Below are 22,224 nucleotides of genomic sequence, written 5' to 3'. Positions count from 1 at the left end.
AACAACTCCTACGAACTTCCACAGATGCATTATAGAAGGAATTGTATTGGAATCATCACAGCTCGGTTTGTTAACAGCTCTGCTCAAGACTTCAAGATGTTACAGAGTTGTGGATGTTGCCCAGCCAAACACACAAATTAGCCTCCTTCCCTTCCCTTCCCTCTACCACTATCGTGCCAGAAAGGAGTTATGTGATTGCATACCACATTACCAGCTGTGTGCCTGGCCCTGTGCAAATTTAGTCATATTTGCCTGTACAGTGCATGTGTGCACAAGGAAAGATGTTTTAATAATGTCATGACTGAGCTTATTGCTAGTACCCAGTTTTGGTCCTATTGCCTAAGGAGAAACACATTAAAGTGCAACAAGCTGACCATATCCAGCAGGTCCTGTGGCATATGTGGGGTTTGAAACGGTTCACATTTTGGGCTGGGGATCTGTCTTAGAAAATGGCAGAATGGTTTCCATGAAAGGTCATTGATTTAAAAAAGCATTAACTCTTCTGCTTGATTTGAAATTTTCCAGCAAAATATTTTTTTTTTTAGATATTTACCATAATATGTAGTATTTTTCTTTTAGATTTAACTCATGTCCCTGAGTATTGTCCTGATTGGAAAGATTAAGTAACTCATGCCTCTGTTATTTGATGTTTAGAATGGGAGATAATCTCATTTAAGCAAACACATTAGACAAGGCCTTGCCGTGATAGATATCCCTTCCAGTTAGAGTCCAGAACTCTGGAGCTAGTGGTCACAAAATGAAGGGTGGCCCACATAGAGCTAAAGATTTCCTCAGAAAGACTAAAAAGCTTTATAGATCTATCCCAGACTGTTGTGAATACTAGGTCACATATTAAAATATTAAAAATATGAATAAAGCTCACTGTACTCCCATTTCTCTCTGGGTTACCATTGTAATAATACTTCTGATGTATTTCTCTGCTTGCAAACCATTTTGATGTGACCAAGCAATGTCAAAGGCTCTGAACAAGTTCAAGGTTACCGTCTAACTTGTAGGCTTCCTACCAATCCCCTTGAGTGTTGATTATTGAATGCATAATGTGGGACTGGAGTTAGATTTAGACCAAATCTGGATTTGCCATCCTGAAGGGCCTAAGTGAGTGTTTTGGGTTTTAAAACAACCCGAGGCTACTTTAAAAAAAAATCTATAAATAACATGTGAAAATAAATGAATCCAGTACTGAATTTTCTACCCCACAAAATAACTGCTCTAGCATTTGTCAAATAAAATTGTGACCCATGTGCAAGCACTGCTTAAAATGCTAGAGTTTTGCACCTATGTACAGGTGCACAACCTTTTATCCGAAAGCCTTGGGACCAGACACCTTTCATAATTCAGAATTTGTCGGTCTTCGGAATGGAAATTTTTTTGTGTAGATTTTAATGGCTGGCTCAGTGGTAGAGTGCTCGGCTCATATCCGCAAGGTCGCGAGTTTGCGCCTTGATCCCGGCAGAAGAAGTTGGAGCGGGGCTGGGCTGGGCTGCTGCTGGCTGTGGGTCTCTGGGATCTCTGTGCTAGCGGTGGGCCTGGTGGTCGACGTCCAATTGGTCGTGACGTCTCCGGTGACTGCACTGACCTGCAGCCATCGCCGTCGTGAAGAGAGTACAAAGCCCCCACGCCGGTGCAATGAGCGGGGAGCTGGAGAGGGGAGGGAAGAGGTCACACACATGGCCGGGAAGCAGAGGGGTGTAGGTGGGATGAAATTGAAGGGAGCGACAATCTGCTGCTGCCTGCACGCTGAGTTTAAAAGTTCCCACGCAAGACTCACGATACACTGTGTATCGTGTCTACCGTGGGAACTTTTTAACTCAGCGGGCAGGTAGCAGCAGATTGTCAATTATTAACCCTCCCGCGCAATATACTCTCACCTTCTCTTTTATGAATGGGGATTTAGTTCCCCTTTCTTCGAGGACCGACCGGAGGTTCCGCTGTCACCTCTGTGGGCCGCCCTCGGTGAACGTCCTGTCTCCCTGTCCCTGGGATAGTAGGGGGCGATCAAACAGCACAATACCCCCCTCCCCCTCCAACTCCAGAGGAATCCGCTCCCCGATGGGCCGCTACGGCGACAAGTGGCAGTTCGCCCACAGCCCGAGCTGCGCGACCCCAAGAACAAGAAGTACCTTCCACACTATCAGCTTCTGCCCATACACTGCGTGTTCCTCTGAAGTTGGAACGGGGCTGGGCTGGAGTTGCTGATCTGGGATCTCCGTGCTTGCAGTGGGCCTGGGGGTCGGTGTCCCGATGAGAGGGCGCAGCTCGGGCTGTGGGCGAACTGCCACTTGTCGCCGTAGCGGCCCATCGGGGAGCGGCTTCTGGTGGTCCTGACGTCTCCGGCCAGTTTGCAGTTTTCCTCTGGAGTTGGAACGGGGCTGGGCTGCTGCTGGCTGTGGGTCTCTGGGATCTCCGTGCTTGCGGTGAGCCTGGGGGTCGGTGTCCCGTTGGTCCTGACGTCTCCGGTGACTGCACTGCGCTGCTAGAATCGCCGACGTGAAGACAGTGCAAAGCCCCCGCGCCGGTGCAATGAGCGGGGAGCTGGAGAGGGGAGGGAAGGGGTCACACACATGGCCGGGAAGCAGAGGGGTGTAGGTGGGGTGAAACTGAAGGGAGCGACAATTTGCTGCTGCCTGCACGCTGAGTTAAAAAGTTCCCACGCAAGGCTCACGATACACTGTGTATCGTGAGTCTACCGTGGGAACTTTTTAACCCAGCGGGCAGGCAGCAGCATATTGTCAATTATTAACCCTCCCGTGCAATATACCCTCACCTATTTTATGAATGGGGATTTAGTTCCCCTTTCTTCGAGGACCGACCGGAGGTTCCGCTGTCACCTCTGCGGGTCGCCCTCGGTGAACGTTTTCAAGGACCTTTCTTCAAGGACCGAAAAAATGGCCGCTATTCGGAGCTTTTCGTTATTTGGATCGTCGGATAAAAGGTTGTGCACCTGTACTTTCAATAAATGCACTTGAGGATTGTGGCGGTGTCAGAGTAACTAAGATTCACATTTTTTTTCTCTCCACAATTTTCCCAGTTGATATTGAGTGACAGCACTGACATAGTTTTTCACAGAATTGGGAAAAAATAGCATGTTCATAGAGGGAACAAGAAGCATTAAAAGTCAGAACTTGAATGAAAACCTCAGAATGTGGAGTAAGACAGGCGGAGCTGTCAAACATAATGGTATCCTACCCCTAGAGTGGAGTGCCTCTCCTGTATTAAAATAAGCATTTTAATACTTTTGACTAATTTCTAGTGATACATTTTGGAGCTTCCGCTGTCTCCGGATGAGTCGGCAACCTTGCCTTTGAGAGTGAATTTACATTGTTGCCCTTGTTCTTGATTAAAATGAACCTTTAAGAAGTTACTGGAAAACAGATGTTACTCTTGTTTTATCATTAGTCAACATTTAGGAGCAGGGAGGTCCTACTGCAGTTGTACAGGGCCTTGGTGAGACTGCATCTGGAGTATTGTGTGCAATGTTGGTCTCCTAATTTGATGAAAGACATGATTGCTATTGTAGGTTCACCAGGTTAATTCCCGGGACAGTGGGGCGTATTCACTGAAATTTAGAAGGATGAGAGGATATCTTATAGAAACATAAAATTCTTAAAGGATTAGACGGGCTAGATGCAGGAAAAATATTCCCGATGTTGGGGAAGTCCAGAACCAGGGGGCCACAGTATGAGAATAAGGTGTAGGCCATTTAGGACTGAGTCGAGGAAAAACGTTTTCACCCAGAGAGTTGTGAATCTGTGGAATTCTCTGCCACAAAAGGCAGTGGAGGCCAATTCACTGGATGTTTTCAAGAGTTAGATTTAGCTCTTAGGGCGAAAGGAATCCAGGGATATGATGAAAAAGAGTACTCATTTTAGATGATCAGTCATGATCGTATTGAATGGTGGTGCAGGCTTGAAGGGCCAAATCGCCTACTCCTGCACCTATTTTTAAAAAATATGTTTCTAACATTTTTTCTTGACAGGTTTTTCTTGATAATATTGCAGACAAGCCAGGAATGGTGGTGTACATAGTTAGGTTCATGGACATCAAATGTATCTATATTCCTAAAGTTTTATACAAGTAAACATTGAAACTTTAGTATAATACTACTCGGAAAGCTATTGATGGCCTTGTTTTGGTAGCAACCTCTTCCTATTTATATGATACTTTGATTATGTTTTAATTTGTCACTTCATTATATCATACACATGTTTGTTTGGGTGCAAAAAGAGATTATAATTTTTAATTTCTGCATTGCCTCAGGCTCAACTGATGCCACAGATGAAGATCCAAGTTTTGATTGAGAGTGTGGCAATTCAGTTGTTGCGAAGGAAATGTTGATCAAAGTGGTAACCTCACTCTGATATTGACTGTCGCAGAAGTGTAACTCTACATGCATCAGATGAGACAAGTGCTTAACTATAGAGTTTTCTTGCTCCCTGAGATTGTATATATTTAGAAATGTCAATTGGTAGAAGGCAAGAAATTAACTGGTGTTCATGTGATTGTAATTTATCAAAGGGACCATTTCACTTTAATGCAGAGAGAAGATTGGTAAAATATATCGCTGACTGCAGTTTAAATGGCATTGCTTAAGCTTATGTTGATTTGAGATATACCATTTACTATGAAGATCATTGAGTAGATTTGTGTAACAGGATGGGTTGATTTGATTACCCCTCATGTAGCATATACATTTTAAATGGTGCATGTCCTGCTGAGAATATGCTGTTATTTTGTTTTGATGTTCCATAAATATCTCTGGATTGTTAAAACCTCCAATGCAAGAACTTTGATATACAATGCATGTTTAATCGCTTTGTATACATAGGAATTGCTTGTTTTGTGCCTAGTGTTGCAATATGTAAAATGTTCAATGTACTGATTCAAAAACTACTAGAAGCCGAGTGGTTTTGAATAAAAGACTACAGAGGCTGTCAACATCTGTAACTTCTTTCATTTCTTATCTCTGGCATCTCATTTTCTTACACCACACTACTTGGTTTTTGGTTTGTTTCAAACTAGAATATTAATTGTGGTTTTTTACTAATCAATGGTTGTCATTTTAAATAGAGGGCAAAACAAGGAACTACATTTGCGTGTTTACTAAAACAGACATCTAGTCCTGGAGTTGCTCAGCAGTTTAGGCAGCACCTTTGGAAAACACGGATAGGTGATGTTTTGGGTTGAGACCCTTCATTCTGAAGAAGGGTCCTGACCCGAAACGCACCTAATCCATGTTCTCCAGAGATGTTGCCTGACCTGATGAGTACTGTATACAAAGATGTGTATGCTATTTGTGGTGTATCATTTAAGTACATTCAAATCTTTCACAAATTGCATTCATTGCCATCCTGGCTTCAATGTAATGTAGTATAGTCTCGCTTCTACCAGAAAGGATGAAGATGAAGGTCAATTTTTTTCATTAACTTAAACTAACCACCAAAATGTGGTTATAAGAGGTACTCTCTCTGTGTGTCGGGTTGAGAGAATAAACTTTTTCTGGAGTATCTGTAGCTTTATTTTTGGTGCTTGTTCCAAATAGAAATGTGCACTTTGAGTTTTATGAGATGAAGTTGAGGGCATGTTCTTTTGAATTATTTATGGTGTTTAACATTTTTGTGAATTTAACTCAAAGCTTCAGTTTTGACAATAGTGCTTAATATTCTGCAAAATTGCTAATGGACTTTAATATCTACCTGAAATATCATCTTTGCCACTTTTTTATTCTTTAAGATCCTTAGCACTTCACTGAGCCAAATAAGAGTGCTGAGGAAATTGCCATTGCCTGCTTACATATTTAAATGTGTATGTATATGTGTGTATATATATATATATATTAAATGTTGGGTTAGTGTTCTAACATGTGTATGTTATCTTATCCCCAGGTCCTGGTCCAAATCGATTGATGAACCAAAATTCTTCTGTTCCAACTGAACAAGGGTATAATGTGGTTCCACCAGCACCACATGTGCATCAATTGCCAGCAAAGAACTTTCCACAGGTCCCTATTGAACAATATAGCTATGAGTACCCACAAAGTTTTCAACCTATTGGGAATTTTCAGAGTGTTGGACAGACTGTCAACAGGCCTCCAGTAAATGCTAACTTGTTACAGAAGGTGAACTCTTCTGGAGTACAGAGTGCTCCTTTGGCTGCACATTCGGGATCTTACTCAAGAATGCCACTGCCATCTCAAGGTTCCTTTGCGCCTCCACCTTCGGAGAAAGTTCCTGCAAGAGCCCCAATCCTTCCACAGTCCAACTGGCAGTTTGGTCACCCGCAACAATCCCATCCTGTCCGACAGCCCCCGGCAGGAATGCAGATAAATCACGTGGTCCCGACTGAAGGAATTGGCCAGGGGCATGGGCCTTCAATGCCCATCTCCACCACCTATGGAATGAGTTGTCCAAAGCCAGCAATGGGCAATCAATATGGCAATATGGCTGGAAGACCTACCACTACGCAGAATTATGCAAACCAAGGTAAGATTGCATCGTTTTCCATTGCCAACTATTGATAAGATGGCTACTACTAAGGAGATGCATAGACTGTCAGTTCCTTTAGGGTTGATGTGGGGAGGAACTGCAGATGCTGGTTTACTGCAGATAGACACAAAATGCTGCAGTAACTCAGTGGGGTCGGGCAGCATCAGTGGGGGGAAAAAAGGAATAGGTTACATTTCTGGTTGAAACATTTCTTCAGACTGAGAGTCCTAATAAAGATGGGGGAACTAGGGGCCTGGAAAACTGGTCATTAAAGAGTCAGTCAGCAGAAGGATTTCAACCCAAAGCATCACCCATTCCTTTTCTCCACCGATGCTACCTGACCTGCTGAGTTACTCCGGCATTTTGTTCCTACCTTTAGGGTTGATGCTACTTTTGGTACTGGAGATGTCTGCACCCCTTACATGACTATGTAATTTTGCTTTGGAATAAAAATGCAACATAATGCCTGAAGGAACGATTTGAAGCTTGGGTTAGATTAACCATGAACAAATTAACTGGTGGGACAGGTTTGAGGGGCCGGGCGACCTGTTTGTGTTGTGACCGAGTTATGTTTGTCCAAGTGCAAATGTTTGATAGATGAATGGAATCTCTCCAAGGTGTTGAGGAACGATTTGAGGGGGATCAGTCATGTAATAACAATAATGCAGTGTATTTACTGAATAGATGTTGTTAATCATGCTGCTTAGAGGATTTTCATATAATAATTTGATGGCAAAGCTTTTGGAGAATGCAAATAGCTGAAGAATGTTGGAGAATGTAAATAGATTTAACAAATGATCTACAGTGCCCTCCATAATGTTCGAGACAAAGACCTGTCATTTATTTATTTGCCTCTGTACTCCACAATTTGGGATTTGCAATAGAACAAATCACATGAGGTTAAAGTGCACATTGTCAGATTTTAATGAAGGCAGTTTTTATACATTTTGGTTTCAACATGTAGAAATTACAGCAGTGTTTCTACATAGTTCCCCCATTTCAGGGCACCATAATGTTTGGGACACAGCAATGTCATGTAAATGAAAGTAGTCATGTTTAGTATTTTGTTGCATATCCTTTGCATGCAATGACTGCTTGAAAACTGCGATTCATGGACATCACCCGTTGCTGGCTGTCTTTGGTGATGCTCTGCCAGGCCTGTATTGCATCCATCTTTAGTTTATGCTTGTTTTGGGGGCTAGCCTCCTTCAGCATATAAAAGGCATGCTCTATTGGGTTCAGATCGGGTGATTGGCCACTCAAGAATTGACAATTTTTTAGCTTTGAAAAACTCCTCTGTTGCTTTAGCTGTATGTTTAGGATCATTGTCTTGCTGTAGAATGAACTGCCGGCCAATGAGTTTTGAGGCATTTGTTTGAAAGAGCAGATAGAATGTGTTTATACACATTATGTGTCTATACAGAATTCATTATGCTACTACCATCAGCAGTTGCAGCAGCCATACATGCCCAGGCCATAACACCCCCACCCGTGTTTCACAGATGAGGTAGTATGCTTTGGATCTTGGGCAGTTCCTTTTCTCATCCATACTTTGCTCTTGCCATCACCCTGATATAAGGTAATCTTCGTCTCATCTGTCCACAAGACCTTTTTCCAGAACTGTGGCTGCTCTTTTTGAAACTGTAGTCGGGCCATTCTATTTTTGCGGCTAACCAGTGGTTTGTATCTTGTAGTGTAGCCTTGGTATTTCTGTTCATGAAGTCTTCTGTGGACAGTGGTCATTGACAAATCCACACCAGAAGGGTGTTTCTGATCTGTCGGACAGGTGTTTGGGGATTTTTCTTTATTATGGAGAGAATTCTTCTGCCATCAGCTGTGGAGGTCTTCCTTGGCTTCCTTTGCGATTAGTAAGCTCACCAGTGCTCTCTTTCGTCTTAATGATGTTCCAAACAGTTGATCTTAGTAAGCCTAAGGTTTGGCTCTCTAAAACCGCTTTCTCACGGCGCGACCTGATGCAAGACCTACCAAGAGTTTTACATCGTGGGAACCCCGTGCGATAACAGTACGGCATTCGTGGACCCCCGAGGACCTCCGTGACGCTAACGTCAAGTAGTCGTGATACTTTTTGAGGTTGGGAGAAAATTCAAACATTTTTGAATTTCTCCAAGAGTGCCTTGTTTGCAACATTGTTTGAATGCAATGGCCCGTGCGATATCCGTAATGCGAATGCTGGAGAAACTCAGTGGGTCCAGCAGCATCTATGGAACGAAGGAAATAGACAACGTTTCATACCCGCTGAGTTTCTCCAGCATTTGTGTGTGTGGGTGGGAGTTGGGGGGGGGGTGAGACATAAGGCAGCCTGAGGAATGGGTCGCCTGTCCATTTCCCTCCGTAGATGCTGCCTGGCCCGCAGAGTTCATCCATTCATGCCTATGTGAGAGGAGGGAGGGAGAGAGAGGGGCACACACAAGGTGGATGTGAAATCTCACCTGCCAGTTTCAGTGACAGACACCCACCACCACTAAATGAAGACACCCCCATCTGTCTCCCTCGACTCCCCCACCTTTCCCTCCCAACTCCAGTCCCGTCCCAAGTTTGGCCTGGGAAACGCAACACGCCAGCCCCAACAACCAGCCCGGTGGTCAGTCCTTTGAAGATAGACACCAGTTGCTTGGAGCAACTCAGCGAGACAGGCAGCATCTCTGGAGAGAAGGAACGGGTGGCGTTTCGGGTCGAGAGCCTTCTTCAGACTGAAAGTTTCACCTCTCAGTAGATCATAAAATAACACAATCATCACGGTCAATGTGAGACAGTCTTTATTCATATTTGACAAAATAAAAAGACGACTTCTTGCACATATTGAGAGAAGGTGCATCACACCAAACAACATTTGTCTAAAAAAACACAGATTATTCTTCAGCTCATTAAAGAGCTCGGGTGAAAAAAAACAATATAGTGTGTGACAACAAAGTAACATAATTTGTGTCACGTGATTAACTACACTACAGTCCACGATGTTCATTCACGATTAACGGGAAAGATCGGGAGACGGACAAGTCACTCGCACAAATGACAGAATTGCGGAGTACCGTGGGAACTCTTTATCTACCCCCGTTATATCGTACGGAACTCGTGCTGGACCACGACCACTTCACTCTGGGGACATCTTGAGTCAGGTCGCACCGTGAGAACCCGCCTTTAACAGTTCTATTTGTGTTTCTCAGTCTCATAATGGCTTCTTTGACTTTCATTGGCACAACTTTGGTCCTTATGTTGATAAACAGCAATAAAAGTTTCCAAAGGTGACAGAAAGACTGGAGGAAAGGCTAGGTGCTGAGAGCTCTCTTATACCTGCATTAAGGAGGCAATTAAACACACCTGAGCAATGTCATATTTAAGAGGGAGTTAGATGTGGCCCTTGTGGCTAAAGGGATCAGGGGGTATGGAGAGAAGGCAGGAACAGGATACTGAGTTGGATGATCAGCCATGATCATATTGAATGGTGGTGCAGGCTCGAAGGGTCGAATGGCCTACTCCTGCACCTATTTTCTATGTTTCTATGTCATGTGAAGCAATGTCCCAAACATTATGGTGCCCTGAAATGGGTAAAAACTGCTATAATTTCTACAAGGTGAAACAAAATGTATAAAAATGGCCTTTATTAAAATCTGACAATGTGCACTTTAACTACATGTGATTTTTTTTCCATTACAAATCTCAAATTGTGGAGTACAGAGGCAAATGATGGGTCTTTGTCCCAAACGTTATGGAGGGCACTGTATACATGATTTAGTCATGGTCTTTCAGCACTCCCACACCTCCCCCATCACAGTTCGAGCAGTAAATGACTTTTCCCTTGACCTCTTGTTTTCCCTTGTTTTATAAAACCCGCCGGTTTGATCATTTAAAGATTCCTTAAAACATATCTGTGCAGTGTTTTTAGAGATGCAGTGTGGAAATGGCTTAGATGGGCCATTTATGTTTAAAATATCACTTCCCCATCTGTTGGGTACTTGAGTCAGAAATTGAAACTATAAACTGCTGACTTGTAGCTATTTCGTAAACTGTGGTTTGTAACTTTGTTACAAAGTGCTGGTAGTGCTCACGAACTTACTAGTGGAAAGTGAATTGTAGCATCTGAGACCTATGACCAATAGGGATGAAAGCATGCTGATGTTGGAGATGATTATTGACCTTTGTTCTGATTACCAGCAGGCAGCTGTGCCAGTGTTCAAGTGAAAATGTCTAGAATTTTTTTGTACCTGTTCACATGGTATTTTAGGGAGTGAATTAGATTAGATTAGATTAGATTCGTTTATTGTCATTCAGACCTTTCGGTCTGAACGAAATTCTGTTTCCCTGCAGTCATACATATAATTTAAAAAAATGACAAAACACATAGTCAACACAAATTTAACATCCACCACAGTGAGTTCACCAAACACCTCCTCACTGTGGTGGAAGGCAAAATCTTAAAGTCTCTGGCTCTTCCCTCTCTGTTCTCCCTCTGCGCCGAGGCGACAGTTCGAACTCCGCGGGTGGTCGCTGCCTCGCCACAGCTCAGAGGCCGAGTCAGGTCTCCGCTGCCGCTGCCTCCGCCACAGCTCCAGGGCCCAGCCAGTTCTCCGCTGCCGCCGCCACAGCCACAGCCCCGGTGCCGGGCCAGGTCTCCGCTGCCGCTGCCGCCGCCACAGCCACAGCCCCGGTGCCGGGCCAGGTCTCCGCTGCTGCTGCCGCCACAGCTCCAGGGCCGAGCCAGGTCTCCGCTGCTGCTGCCGCCGCCGCCGCCACAGCCTCGGTGCTGAGCCAGGTCTCCGCTGCTGCTGCCGCTGCCGCCGCCACAGCTCCAGGGCCGAGTCAGGCCTCCGCTGCCGCCGCCACAGCTTGGGTGCCGGGTCAGGTCTCCGCCGCTGCTGCTGCTGCTGCTGCCGCCACAGCTCCAGGGCCGAGTCAGGCCTCCGCTGCTGCTGCCGCTGCCGCCGCCACAGCTTGGGTGCCGGGTCAGGTCTCCGCTGCTGCTGCTGCCGCCACAGTTCCAGCCGGGTCAGGTCTCCGCTGCCGCCGCCGCCACAGCCTCAGGGCTGAGCCAGGTCTGCCGCCGCTGCTGCCGCTGCCGCCAGCCCCGCAGCTAGGCCTCGGCGCAGACGGAGACGGGGGACACGACCGAAGAAAAAGTCGCATCCCCCGAAGGAAGAGGCCAAAGCATGTTTCTCCCACCCCACCCACACACATACACAACTTAATAAAACAAAATTAACTAAAACATGACAAGGAACAAAACGAAAGAAAAAAAACAGACGGACTGCAGGTGGGCCGCAGCTGTTAAGCCAGCGCCGCTATCTTTATTAAATATTAAACCAAATGAGGATGTCCTTTTTGTTTTAACTTTGTAAGACATGGGAGCAGGTTTAGACAGGTTTGTGACTTTTCCGCCATTCGATCATGGCTGATCAATTTTTCTCCCTTCTCCTTCCTTCTCCCCGTAACCTTTGGCACGCTTTAATCATTTAAGTAGCTTTATTTACAATTAGTCCTTTCTAATCTCTATCAATAGTCAAGACTTGCGGATGCATGTACAAAATCCCCTGGTCAGGCCCTTTAAGTGAAGAGTAACGCAATATTTTAACGTTTACTGTCATTACACATAGCAAAATGTGAACATCAGATAACACTGGGTTATCTATCAAGAAGGGATTTGGTTAACGTTTTCCTGTTACACTTTTTTTAAGGAAGAGATTTATAAAGGGAGCTCGGGAGTAAAGGGAGTAATTATTAAACATAGCAGATAAATAACCTGGTGATAAAGTCAAACAAAAAGTTATTTACAGTTGCACAATAAAGTGGCCTTGATGATATATTTTTATGACACTGAGAGTTGTGGTTGCAATAATTCTTGCTCAAGAAAAATGATTGCTGTGAGAAAGCTTGCAGATTATCTATTGTGGGCCACTTATCTTGTAAATGTGGCGTTCCGAGGTTTCTGTGCCGGGTGGAGCCGCAATGGCAGCCTTGCCAACTGTCTGTCCTTTCGTCCTTTTTAAAAATTGTTTTTAGTTTGTTTTAAAAGTTTGTGTTCATGTTTTTCTGGTTTGTTTTATGTGGGGGAGGGGTCGGGGGAAACTTTTTTTCAATTTCTTACCTTGCCGGAGATGCGATTGTTTCCTGGTCGTATCTCCGGTCGCTCTGCGGCCTAACATCATGGAGCTGGAGGCCTTGCTCGGGACTGACTTTGAGATCCACCGCGTGGCGTGGACACCATCTGAGCCGATCCCTTGCCTGGGATTGATGCTCCAAACACGGCCTGCGGACTTTAACATCAAGGGCTCGCAGTCTCGCGAGAGGCCGAGTCGGGAGATCCAACGATGCAGAAGGTTTGACCAGCCTCGACCCGGGGTCAGATCGACCGGCGAGGGGGAGCTGACATACCCCCGATGCAGGGGCTTGATCGCCACGACAAGGAGCCCCTTCGCCGGATATGGGAGTCAAGATCGTCCCGTCAATGGAAGGCTCACTGCCCCCAACCACGGGAGATCACAGAAGGGAATAAATTGAACTTTTTTTCGTCTTCCATCACTGTGAGGAATGTGGTGGAGTCACTGTGGTGGATGTTCATGTTAATGTATTTGTGTGTTCTGTTGCTTTTTATTGGTATGACTATGGCGAAACACATTCCTCGTAAAAACAAAGTTGGCTAATAAAGTATGATTATTATGAATATAATATAGATTCCAGATGCAAATAGTATAGCTGAGGGGGAAAGAGATGAATATTAGTGAGACTTCAGGAAATGGATTGCATGCCAAAGTGAGAAGAATTGTGACAAATTATAATTGGTTATGTCCCTTTCTATATAGAGGCACGATTATAGAGCATGTGATGAAGCGGAATATTCTGTGTGTTAGCACCCCCTCTGGATACAATCCAAATATATATTTGAAAATGAGTTTTGAGGTAAATGTAGTTTGATTTGTTTGTTTCATTTTAGTTGGGGTTTTTTTCTGGTAAGGATGGCTTATTAAAGTGCTGTGGGATTAATGTAGAAATAAGGTACTGCAGATGCTGATTTACAAAAAAGACACAGTGTTGTAGTAACGCAGCAGGTGAGGCAGCATCTGTGGAGAATGTGGATAGGTGACGTTCCTGGTCGGGACCTATCAGTCTGATTGTGGAGAGTGGGGAAGAAAGCTAGAAGAGAGGATGAGCAGGGGAAAGTGGCAGGTAAAGGGTGAACACAAGTGGAGGGGTGGGGGTGAGGCAGATGGTTGGCAGCTCTTCGATCCTTTTGTTTCACTCTTTCTGTTTTTTTTTGTCTATGGATTTTGTACAACCATCTGCCAATCAAATATTCCCTTTGCACTGTGCCTTAGGAGGAACTTGCTTTTCCAAAAGTAATCCATTCAGAGTCCAATAGTATCTATATTACTAAATCTCTGATCTTGACCGCTTTTGGCCAACTGTGCTGCGATTTCCGAGAGAACACCGCCACCTACGGCTGTCATTTTTGCCAACCTCGCTCAGAGCCCCCCTCCGCCGTATGAGTGCGGAGGATTTTTTCCGTCGATGAAAAATGAGAGAGATATTATGTTTTTACTAAATTCCCCTTTCTCTCTGCTGCCCCGCTGGCGGCAGTGGGAGGGACTATAAAACCAGGAAGTGTCGTGCCTCACTCAGCCTCTGCCGGACCCAGGTGAGTCCCCTCGATGCGGCTGTAAAGCGGCTGCAGCCCTTTTTTAAAATTTTGTGTTCACAAAATGAATTTTGGTTGTCGGGTATCTGCAGCCCAATTGTTTGCCTTGCCTTTTTTAGCAAGTTTGTGTTCACAAAATGAATTTTGGTTGTCGGGTGTCTGCAGCCCAATTGTTTGCCTTGCCTTTTTTGACAAGTTTGTGTTCACAAAATTAATTTTGGTTGTCGGGTGGCTGCAGCCCAATTGTTTGCCTCGGCTTGGCTTTTAAAATCGTTGCAACAGTTGGATGCCTGCCCAAGCATCCATGCGGCCCACAATGTCTATGCTAGCCCTCTGGAAACCAGTACCTTCGACCCGCAACACCCATACTAGCGCAACAGACAGCCCCCCCCCCTCCCCCACTGGTGAACAGTATTGGAATTGGTGGAGAGGTGGAATATTGCGTTGGTGACCAGCCCTCCCATGTGACGCTGGGACCCAACTTAGTCTAGTATTTATTAAATTCTGAATATCCCAGAATGACTTCCTAAACGGGTAAAGCATTTTCATGTTAGGCTAACTGGCCCATAGTTTCCTGTTTTCTTTCTCCTCCCTATCAACAATGGAATGACCACCAGGGGGCCCAAATTGGCTAATCTATTTTATGACATTTTGAATACTAATTGCTTTTGTGAAAATTCTAAAGCTTTCCCATTTCTGGCTTACTTTCTGCTTATAGTCATCTATTTCTTAATCTTTTAATTCCCCATGGAATGCATCTTTATTGAGGATCACAACATTTTCCTTTGATATCTGCTTACTGCCCTTTCTAATTAATTTTACTTGTCCATTTTAGCCGGTTTGACAATCAAAATGTCTGAGCTAATCCCATTTTCCCCGTTTTTGGCCTATATCACACCAAACCTTTCAGGCATCTTGTCTGTAATTGATTCTGCCTCTATAACTTCCTATGGTAGCTTGTTCTGTATGCCCACTATTCTGTATGGAAAATGTTGGTTTTGGGCTCTTTATAAATATTTCCCCTCTCACCAAGTGCCTATGACCCATTGCTTTTGACTTCCCTATACTGGGAAAAATACTGTAACAATACACCTTATCTGCACCCCTCATCTCCATTGTTCCAGGGAAAAAGGCCAAACCTCCCCTCGTAATTAAAGCCCCGCAGATCCTAATAACAGCCTCTTGAAATTTCTGCACCTTTTCCAACATGCTGTTTCTAATAACATTGTTCATAAAACTGGGCAACTAAAACTGTGCACACTGCTCCCAAGTATGACTTGTAGTTTCAACATGATGTACTGACTTCTGCACTCAATGGAGAAACAAGACTACAGATACTATAATGAGCAAAAATCACTACTAGAGGAACACAGCAGGTCAGGCAGCATCTGTGTGGGGAAATAGGACAGACATTTGGGTTCAATCAATCACTCACCAACTTCCACCAACATGTCTCCTGCTGCACCAGAGGACCTAACACCCTCGACCACTGCTACACCACGGTCAAGAATGCCTATCGTTCTATCCCTCGCCCTCACTTCGGTAAGTCTGACCATACTCCTGTCCTACACCCCCAGAAGTGTGGACAGCACAGCTGGTCGGGGGGGGGGCAGAAGAACAACTCCAGGACTGTTTGGAGTCTGTAGACTGGGCAATGTTCAAGGACTCGGCAACGGACTTGAACGAATACGCCACAGTCGTTACAGACTTCATAAAGAAATGTGTGGAGGACTGCATCCCTACAAAAACCTTCCGAGTGTTTCCCAATCAGAAACCTTGGATGAACTTTGAGATCCGCACTCTTCTAAAGTCCAGACACAGGGCATTCATGTCCGATGATACAGTGGCCTACATGAAGTCCAGATACGACCTTGGTAAGGCCATCAAAAAGGCCAAAAGGGACTTCTGCTCCAAACTGGAGGATGAGACAGATGTTCGGCAGCTGTGGCGGGGCCTGAATGCAATCACCTCCTACAAGGCGAAACCAGGAGGCAGCTCGAATGTCGGTGAAACATCACTCCCTGACGAGCTCAATGCGTTTTACGCACGCTTTGATAGGGAGAATACTGATGTGCCTTCCCGATCCCCCATTCGCTGTGATGGCATTTCAGTCTCAGTCACAGAGGCCGACGTCAGGAAATCCTTCAGAGGGGTGAACCCCCGAAAAGCACCTGGTCCTGATGGTATACCCGGTCGTGTTCTAAAAACCTGTGCCGTCCAACTGGCGGGAGATTTTACGGACATTTTCAACCTCTCACTTCTAAGGCCTGAGGTCCCCACCTGCTTTAAAAGGGCATCAATTATACCGGTGCCCAAGAAGAGTAAGGTGACGTGCCTCAACGACTATCAACCAGTGGCACTAATGCCGGTGGTGATGAAGCGCTTTGAGAGGCTGATCATGGAGCAAATCAACTACTACCTCGACAAAAACCTGGACCCACTGCAGTTCGCTTACCGCCACAACAGATAAACGGTGGATGTGAACTTGCTGGCCCTCCACTCCGCACTGGACCACTTGGACAACAAAAACTCACATGTCAGGCTGTTATTCATCGATTACAGCTCGGCATTCAACACAATCATCTCCTCCAAACTGGTTACCAAACTCGCAGAACTGGGTCTCTGCGCATCCCTCTGCAACTGGATCCTCGACTTCCTCATCCACAGACCACAGTCTGTTCGTATTGGTGGAAATGTGTCAGACTCGATAACAATTAGCACGGGAGTACCTCAAGGCTGCGTGCTCAGCCCCCTGCTGTACTCACTCTATACCCATGACTGCGTAGCCAACCACAGTGCGAACTCCATCATCAAGTTCGCTGACGACACCACTATTGTGGGGCGTATCACTGATGGGGATGAGTCAGAATATAGAAGGGAGATCGAGCAACTGTCCATATGGTGCCAGCGCAATAACCTGGCCCTCAACACCAGCAAAACCAAGGAACTGATTGTGGACTTTGGAAGGAGTAGGAGGGGGACCCACAGCCCCATTTATATCAACAGGTCGGTGGTTGAAAGGGTCAAGAACTTCACATTCCTGGGCGTGCACATCTCTGAAGATCTTTCCTGGTCCGAGAACACTAACGCAATTATCAAAAAAGCTCATCAGCGCCTCTACTTCCTGAGAAGATTACGGAGAGTCGGTTTGTCAAGGAAGACTCTCTCTAACTTCTACAGGTGCACAGTAGAGAGCATGCTGACCGGTTGCATCATGGCTTGGTTCGGCAATTTGAGCGCCCTGGAGAGGAAAAGACTACAAAAAGTAGTGTAAACTGCCCAGTCCATCATCGGCTATGACCTTCCTTCCATCGAGGGGATTTATCGCAGTCGCTGCCTCAAAGGCTGGCAGTATCATCAATGAACACACACCATCCTGGCCACACACTCATCTCCCTGCTACCTTCAGATAGAAGGTACAGGAGCCTGAGGACTACGACGACCAGGTTCAGGAATAGCTACTGATTATTAAAACTCTGATTATTAATAACCACTTTCTCCTATTTGCACTTTATCAGTTTATTTATTCATGTGTGTATATATTTATATCATGGTATATGGACACATTTATCTGTTTTGTAGTAAATGCCTACTATTTTCTGTGTGCTTAAGCAAAGCAAGAATGTCATTGTCCTATACAGGGACACATGACAATAAACTCACTTGACTTGACTTGACAATCCCCTTCGTCTGATGAAGGGTACTGCGAAATGTGGTCTGTCCATTTTCCTCCACAGATGCTGTCTGATCTGCTGAGATTCTTCAGCTGTTTATTTTTCACCTCTGTACTCAGTTTGCTGACCAAAGAAGAAAACTGCCAAATGACGCATACGTCATCTCGTGTACCTCTACCAATTTGATTTTACCCAGATTAAAGTTGCTCGCGATTATTGTGGTGCCTTTCATTATTATTTGGTTTATGCTGAGCCACAATGGTTTATACTGTAGCTACTATTAAGTGGCCAACAAATTACTCTTACCAACTCTTAATCTTGCTGTTTATTGCCTCCACACAAACTGATTCCATAACATGACCTTCTGAGCCAAAATAATTTCTCATTTTCTAACTAATCTAATTAATGGGGCTAACCCAGCAGCCTTTTTGTTTGCTATCCCTAGGAAATGTTAGTTGCTGTAGAATATTTAATTCCAGTCTTTGCCTCTATTGATCACGCCAGCTGGTTTATACTGTGACTTTAATTTATCGGTGTGAATGTAGTATATGGTTGGACAAAGCCTCGATAGTGCCTTTTCAATACTGATTCTTGTTGCAGGTGCAGTTTTCTGTAAGTATGCCCTGTTTCTTCCTGTCACTGGTTAATGTTACTTATTTCTCTAAAATGTCATTGATTTTCTCTATTTCCTGCCACATTACTCTAGCACCCTATCCCCACTGCACTATATATACAAACCAATGTTATATCATTTGCCAGGGCACTTGTCACAACTTGAATCAAGTGAAGCTTAATTTTCCTACATTAACTTCAAAATCCATTTGATTCCCCTAGCATACAAATCTTTAATAGGCATTCTTTTGGATAGAGAATGCCAAAGCCCAATATCTTAAAAGTGAAGAAATATTTCTATCCTGTACAACAATTGATTCTTGTCACTCCAGCCATGGGAAATGTCAACTCTGCAACTACCTCATTGGTTCTTTTTAACAATTTTGTGCATTTCAAGATTAGATTAAATTAGTTTAGTTTGTCATCATGTACTGGGTGCAGCAAAACGCTGCAATGAGATCATCTTTCATTCTCCAAAACTCTGTTTGGTGTTTTGACCTTTATTTTGCCATGGAAAAGTTCTACATTTTATTATTTTGAAAAATTGATTTAGCTTTAACAATGATTTGAAAATTAACACTTCCAACAGCTTTGTGGATTAATACGGATTTGATGAAACCGCTACAACTTCCCTGTGCATTTCTAAGTCTTGTGGACAGGCACACCCGATTTCAAAAGTTTTGAAATTGAAAGGAACAATTTATTCCTTTGAGCTGCTTTACAGGTTTATTTTACTAAACCCCTTGGTTTCTCATGGCAAGACAGGACACATTTTGTTGAATTTGATGTCACGGTTGCTTCGTAATGAGTTGGAGGCATTTTTCTTACCGCTTAGGCTAACCCATAGAGAAAATGTACAGATAATAATGTATTGTATGGAAGCTTGGACTGAGGTTTCTTCACTGTCTTCCTCAGGATTCTGATATAGGCCCACAGTATTTGATGGAATGACTCGCTTTGTTAAATGGAGTATAATTGCTGGTATGTGTGACCAAAGTTGACGTTATTTTATTGTCTGCAGGATCAGTTCATCCACCGGTCAGCCAACCACCACACCAGATGTATCAACAAGTCAGGACACCCCTGGGTCCCCCTCCAAGTGGAGGTCCTCCTTTGATCAGACCGTCTCAACCTATGGTGAACACTAATCATGATGCACCACCAACGCAGAACATTTCCAGGGACTCTGAAGGTAATGCTTCCAAGGAACAGTACCGGTTCACTGTCGCCCACCATTTTCCGGCACCCTTGGTTCCAGAGCCTTTCTAGATTATCCGTTTTGCCAGACCAACAGGTCGTGACCTCCGAGAGAGTAGTCGAACGGCATCGAAATGGTCCGCCTAAAATAAAAGATACAAATATTTTTTAAATAGCGATCGCAGTGTAATGAAGTGTGCTTTTAATTTTGATGCAATTATCCTGTATCTTGTAGGATTTGTTTCTGGATCATCTGGTGATCAATCAGAATCTCATGACAACTATGATTCTTTGGAAGGAGGTGGTAAAATTAGTAAGTGAAATTAATCGCAGTATGTTTGTGCTGTTGCTTTGTAAAGAGAACAGGAGCTGATTATCAAATAAACTTGTCAATTGTGTAATTAGTAAACAAGTCTCTACACTTAAATTAATCAATGGAAGATCAAATCTGCAAATATGAAACGATTTTTCTCTGAACTGTGCTCTATTGTATGCGGACTTTAATCTATTATCGGGGTGGTGACATGTCATGTCATATACTGACATGCTGTATAACTGTGCGGTTCTCTGCTGTATTTTTATGTGCAATTTAACTACCTGACGATGTTTGTGTTTCCCTACAGTGCAGCCACTTCAACAAGGTCTTCAGGCCAGAGGAACACTCGGCCACCCTTATCCCTCCATGCCGCCAGGATACCAAAACTTAGCTGGCCCTGGAATTCCTGGCAGTCAGGTGCCAGATGCAGCAGGTTCACAACAATATCCTCAGGTACTTAGGTGCAGATAGTCAACTACATTTTGCCTTTTAGCTAATGAGAAATGAGAGTTAGTGAACATCTGGGTATGTTTGCATCCCCATACTTGGAGAAACTAGTACTTCCTCTTGAATGGTGTTGCGAGATCATGGGTTGGTGGGGCACAAATTCCTGCTGGAAATATGTGATCCTAGTGGAAACTCGAGTTAAAGTGGCAGGCACCGGTAGAGTTGCTGCCTTACCGTGCCAGATTGGTTCAATCCTGACTTTGGGTATTGTCTGTATGGAGTTTGTATGTTCTTCCTGCGACCGCGTGGGTTTTCTCCAGGTGCTCCGGTTTCCTCCCACACTCAAGCCGTACGGGTTTATAGGTCAATTGGCTTTGATAAAAATTGTAAATTATCCTAGTTTGTAGGATAGTGCTAGTGTACGGGGATCGCTCATCGGTGCGGACCCGGTGGGCCAAAGGGCCTGTTTCCATGCTGCATCTCTAAACTAAACTAAGTGGAACAAAGCTGGAAGGAGGATTATTGGAAAAATCTTTATTCCCTCCTTTTGAGTAACAATAAAGATCTGTGAGCAATTTGCTTATGATCTTATAAACAAGGAACTGCAGATACTGATTTACAAAAAAGACATGGTGCTGGAGTAACTTGGTGGGTCAGGCAGCATATATGGAGAACATGGAAAGGCGACCCGTTTCTCCCTCCCGCCTCTATCCCCTTCCGCCAACATCACTTATATTCTTTACTCCGATTCACAATTCAGCCGCTTATCCTTTTCTCGCAATTTGTGCTTTTACTGTTGGCCTTTGTCCAACCATCCGCCAGTCAAAAGCACCCTCATCTATCTCCGCCGATTACTTGCCAGATTTTATCCAGCCCCCACCTCTTCCAGCTTTATTCACCTCAGACCCCCTTCCCCCACCACAATCAATCTGGAAAAGTGTCCTTACCCAAAGCAACGCCTATCCATGTTCGCCAGAGATGTTGCCTGACCCACTGAGTTTCTCCAGCACTGTCTTTGTTTTGCTCATGGTCTTACTTGGTGTGCAATGTGAAGAAAAATGTTCATGAAAGGAAACAAAATTAAGATGAAGATTATCCTTATTAGGAAATTTACATTCTTCTGCTATGAGCAAGCAGTACACTTGTGTTATGTCGTTTCTTTGAAATCTACTTGCATTCACATTTTATAAGTAGCTCCTTATTTGTACTGGTGGGAGAACTGTATAGTTGTTACATCCACTCGAGCTTGATACCCTCCAACCAGATGTCGTGAATGTTGAATCTTTGCCAGTTTTGTTCTCTTCACAACATTTTGGAGTAAATCCGGATAAACGATTTGTCTCGTATTTGCCTATGCTCAGTCAGCGGTATTGATCTGTCTTTACATTATGACAGAAATCTAATAAAAAGGAAGTTTATATCTATTCCCATTGAAGCCATCTCCATTTGCTGCCACAATTGATTTTTGTTTAAAACAAGCCCAGAATTATTGAAGGTTATCTGCAGATAATGCTTATTGAAATATATATAATCCTGTTTTCATGCCCCTTTTTACCACAACTTTCATTTGTGCTCTTGCAACTTAAGTATCACTTTTTCTTTAAGACCATCGGGCTTCAGTGATTCCATTAAGTTGAAGTTCTTGATCTCTTTGTGGTTCGAGAATTATTTTTTGTTATTGGTGAATTTATTCAGTGTTTTGATTGCTCAGTTGAATGAAATGCATTTTTGAATGTATCACAAAGAAACTTCAAGATTTAGGGTAATGCAAAACAATATAGACCAAAACAATTTTAGTGACCTTTGACTATTTGAATTGTTGGCTGG

The 22,224-nt window shown here is 44.1% G+C and overlaps 1 protein-coding gene across 1 annotated transcript in view; it reads left to right on the top strand.

The window, feature by feature from the left end:
• sec24a (SEC24 homolog A, COPII coat complex component) overlaps window positions 1-22,224 on the top strand; it is a 53,043-nt gene that overhangs the window by 5,141 nt on the left and 25,678 nt on the right. The window contains exons 2-5 of the mRNA XM_055643231.1: window positions 5,904-6,500; window positions 19,459-19,629; window positions 19,870-19,947; window positions 20,258-20,403. Of these exons, the coding sequence (XP_055499206.1) occupies window positions 5,904-6,500; window positions 19,459-19,629; window positions 19,870-19,947; window positions 20,258-20,403 (992 nt within the window). The remainder of the gene's footprint in view (window positions 1-5,903; window positions 6,501-19,458; window positions 19,630-19,869; window positions 19,948-20,257; window positions 20,404-22,224) is intronic.

The sequence above is a fragment of the Leucoraja erinacea genome, chromosome 11, assembly GCF_028641065.1.
Source record: "Leucoraja erinacea ecotype New England chromosome 11, Leri_hhj_1, whole genome shotgun sequence".
NCBI lineage: Eukaryota > Metazoa > Chordata > Chondrichthyes > Rajiformes > Rajidae > Leucoraja > Leucoraja erinaceus.
Note: the sequence above shows the minus strand (reverse complement) of the source record. Positions and strands in the feature narration are given on the sequence as shown.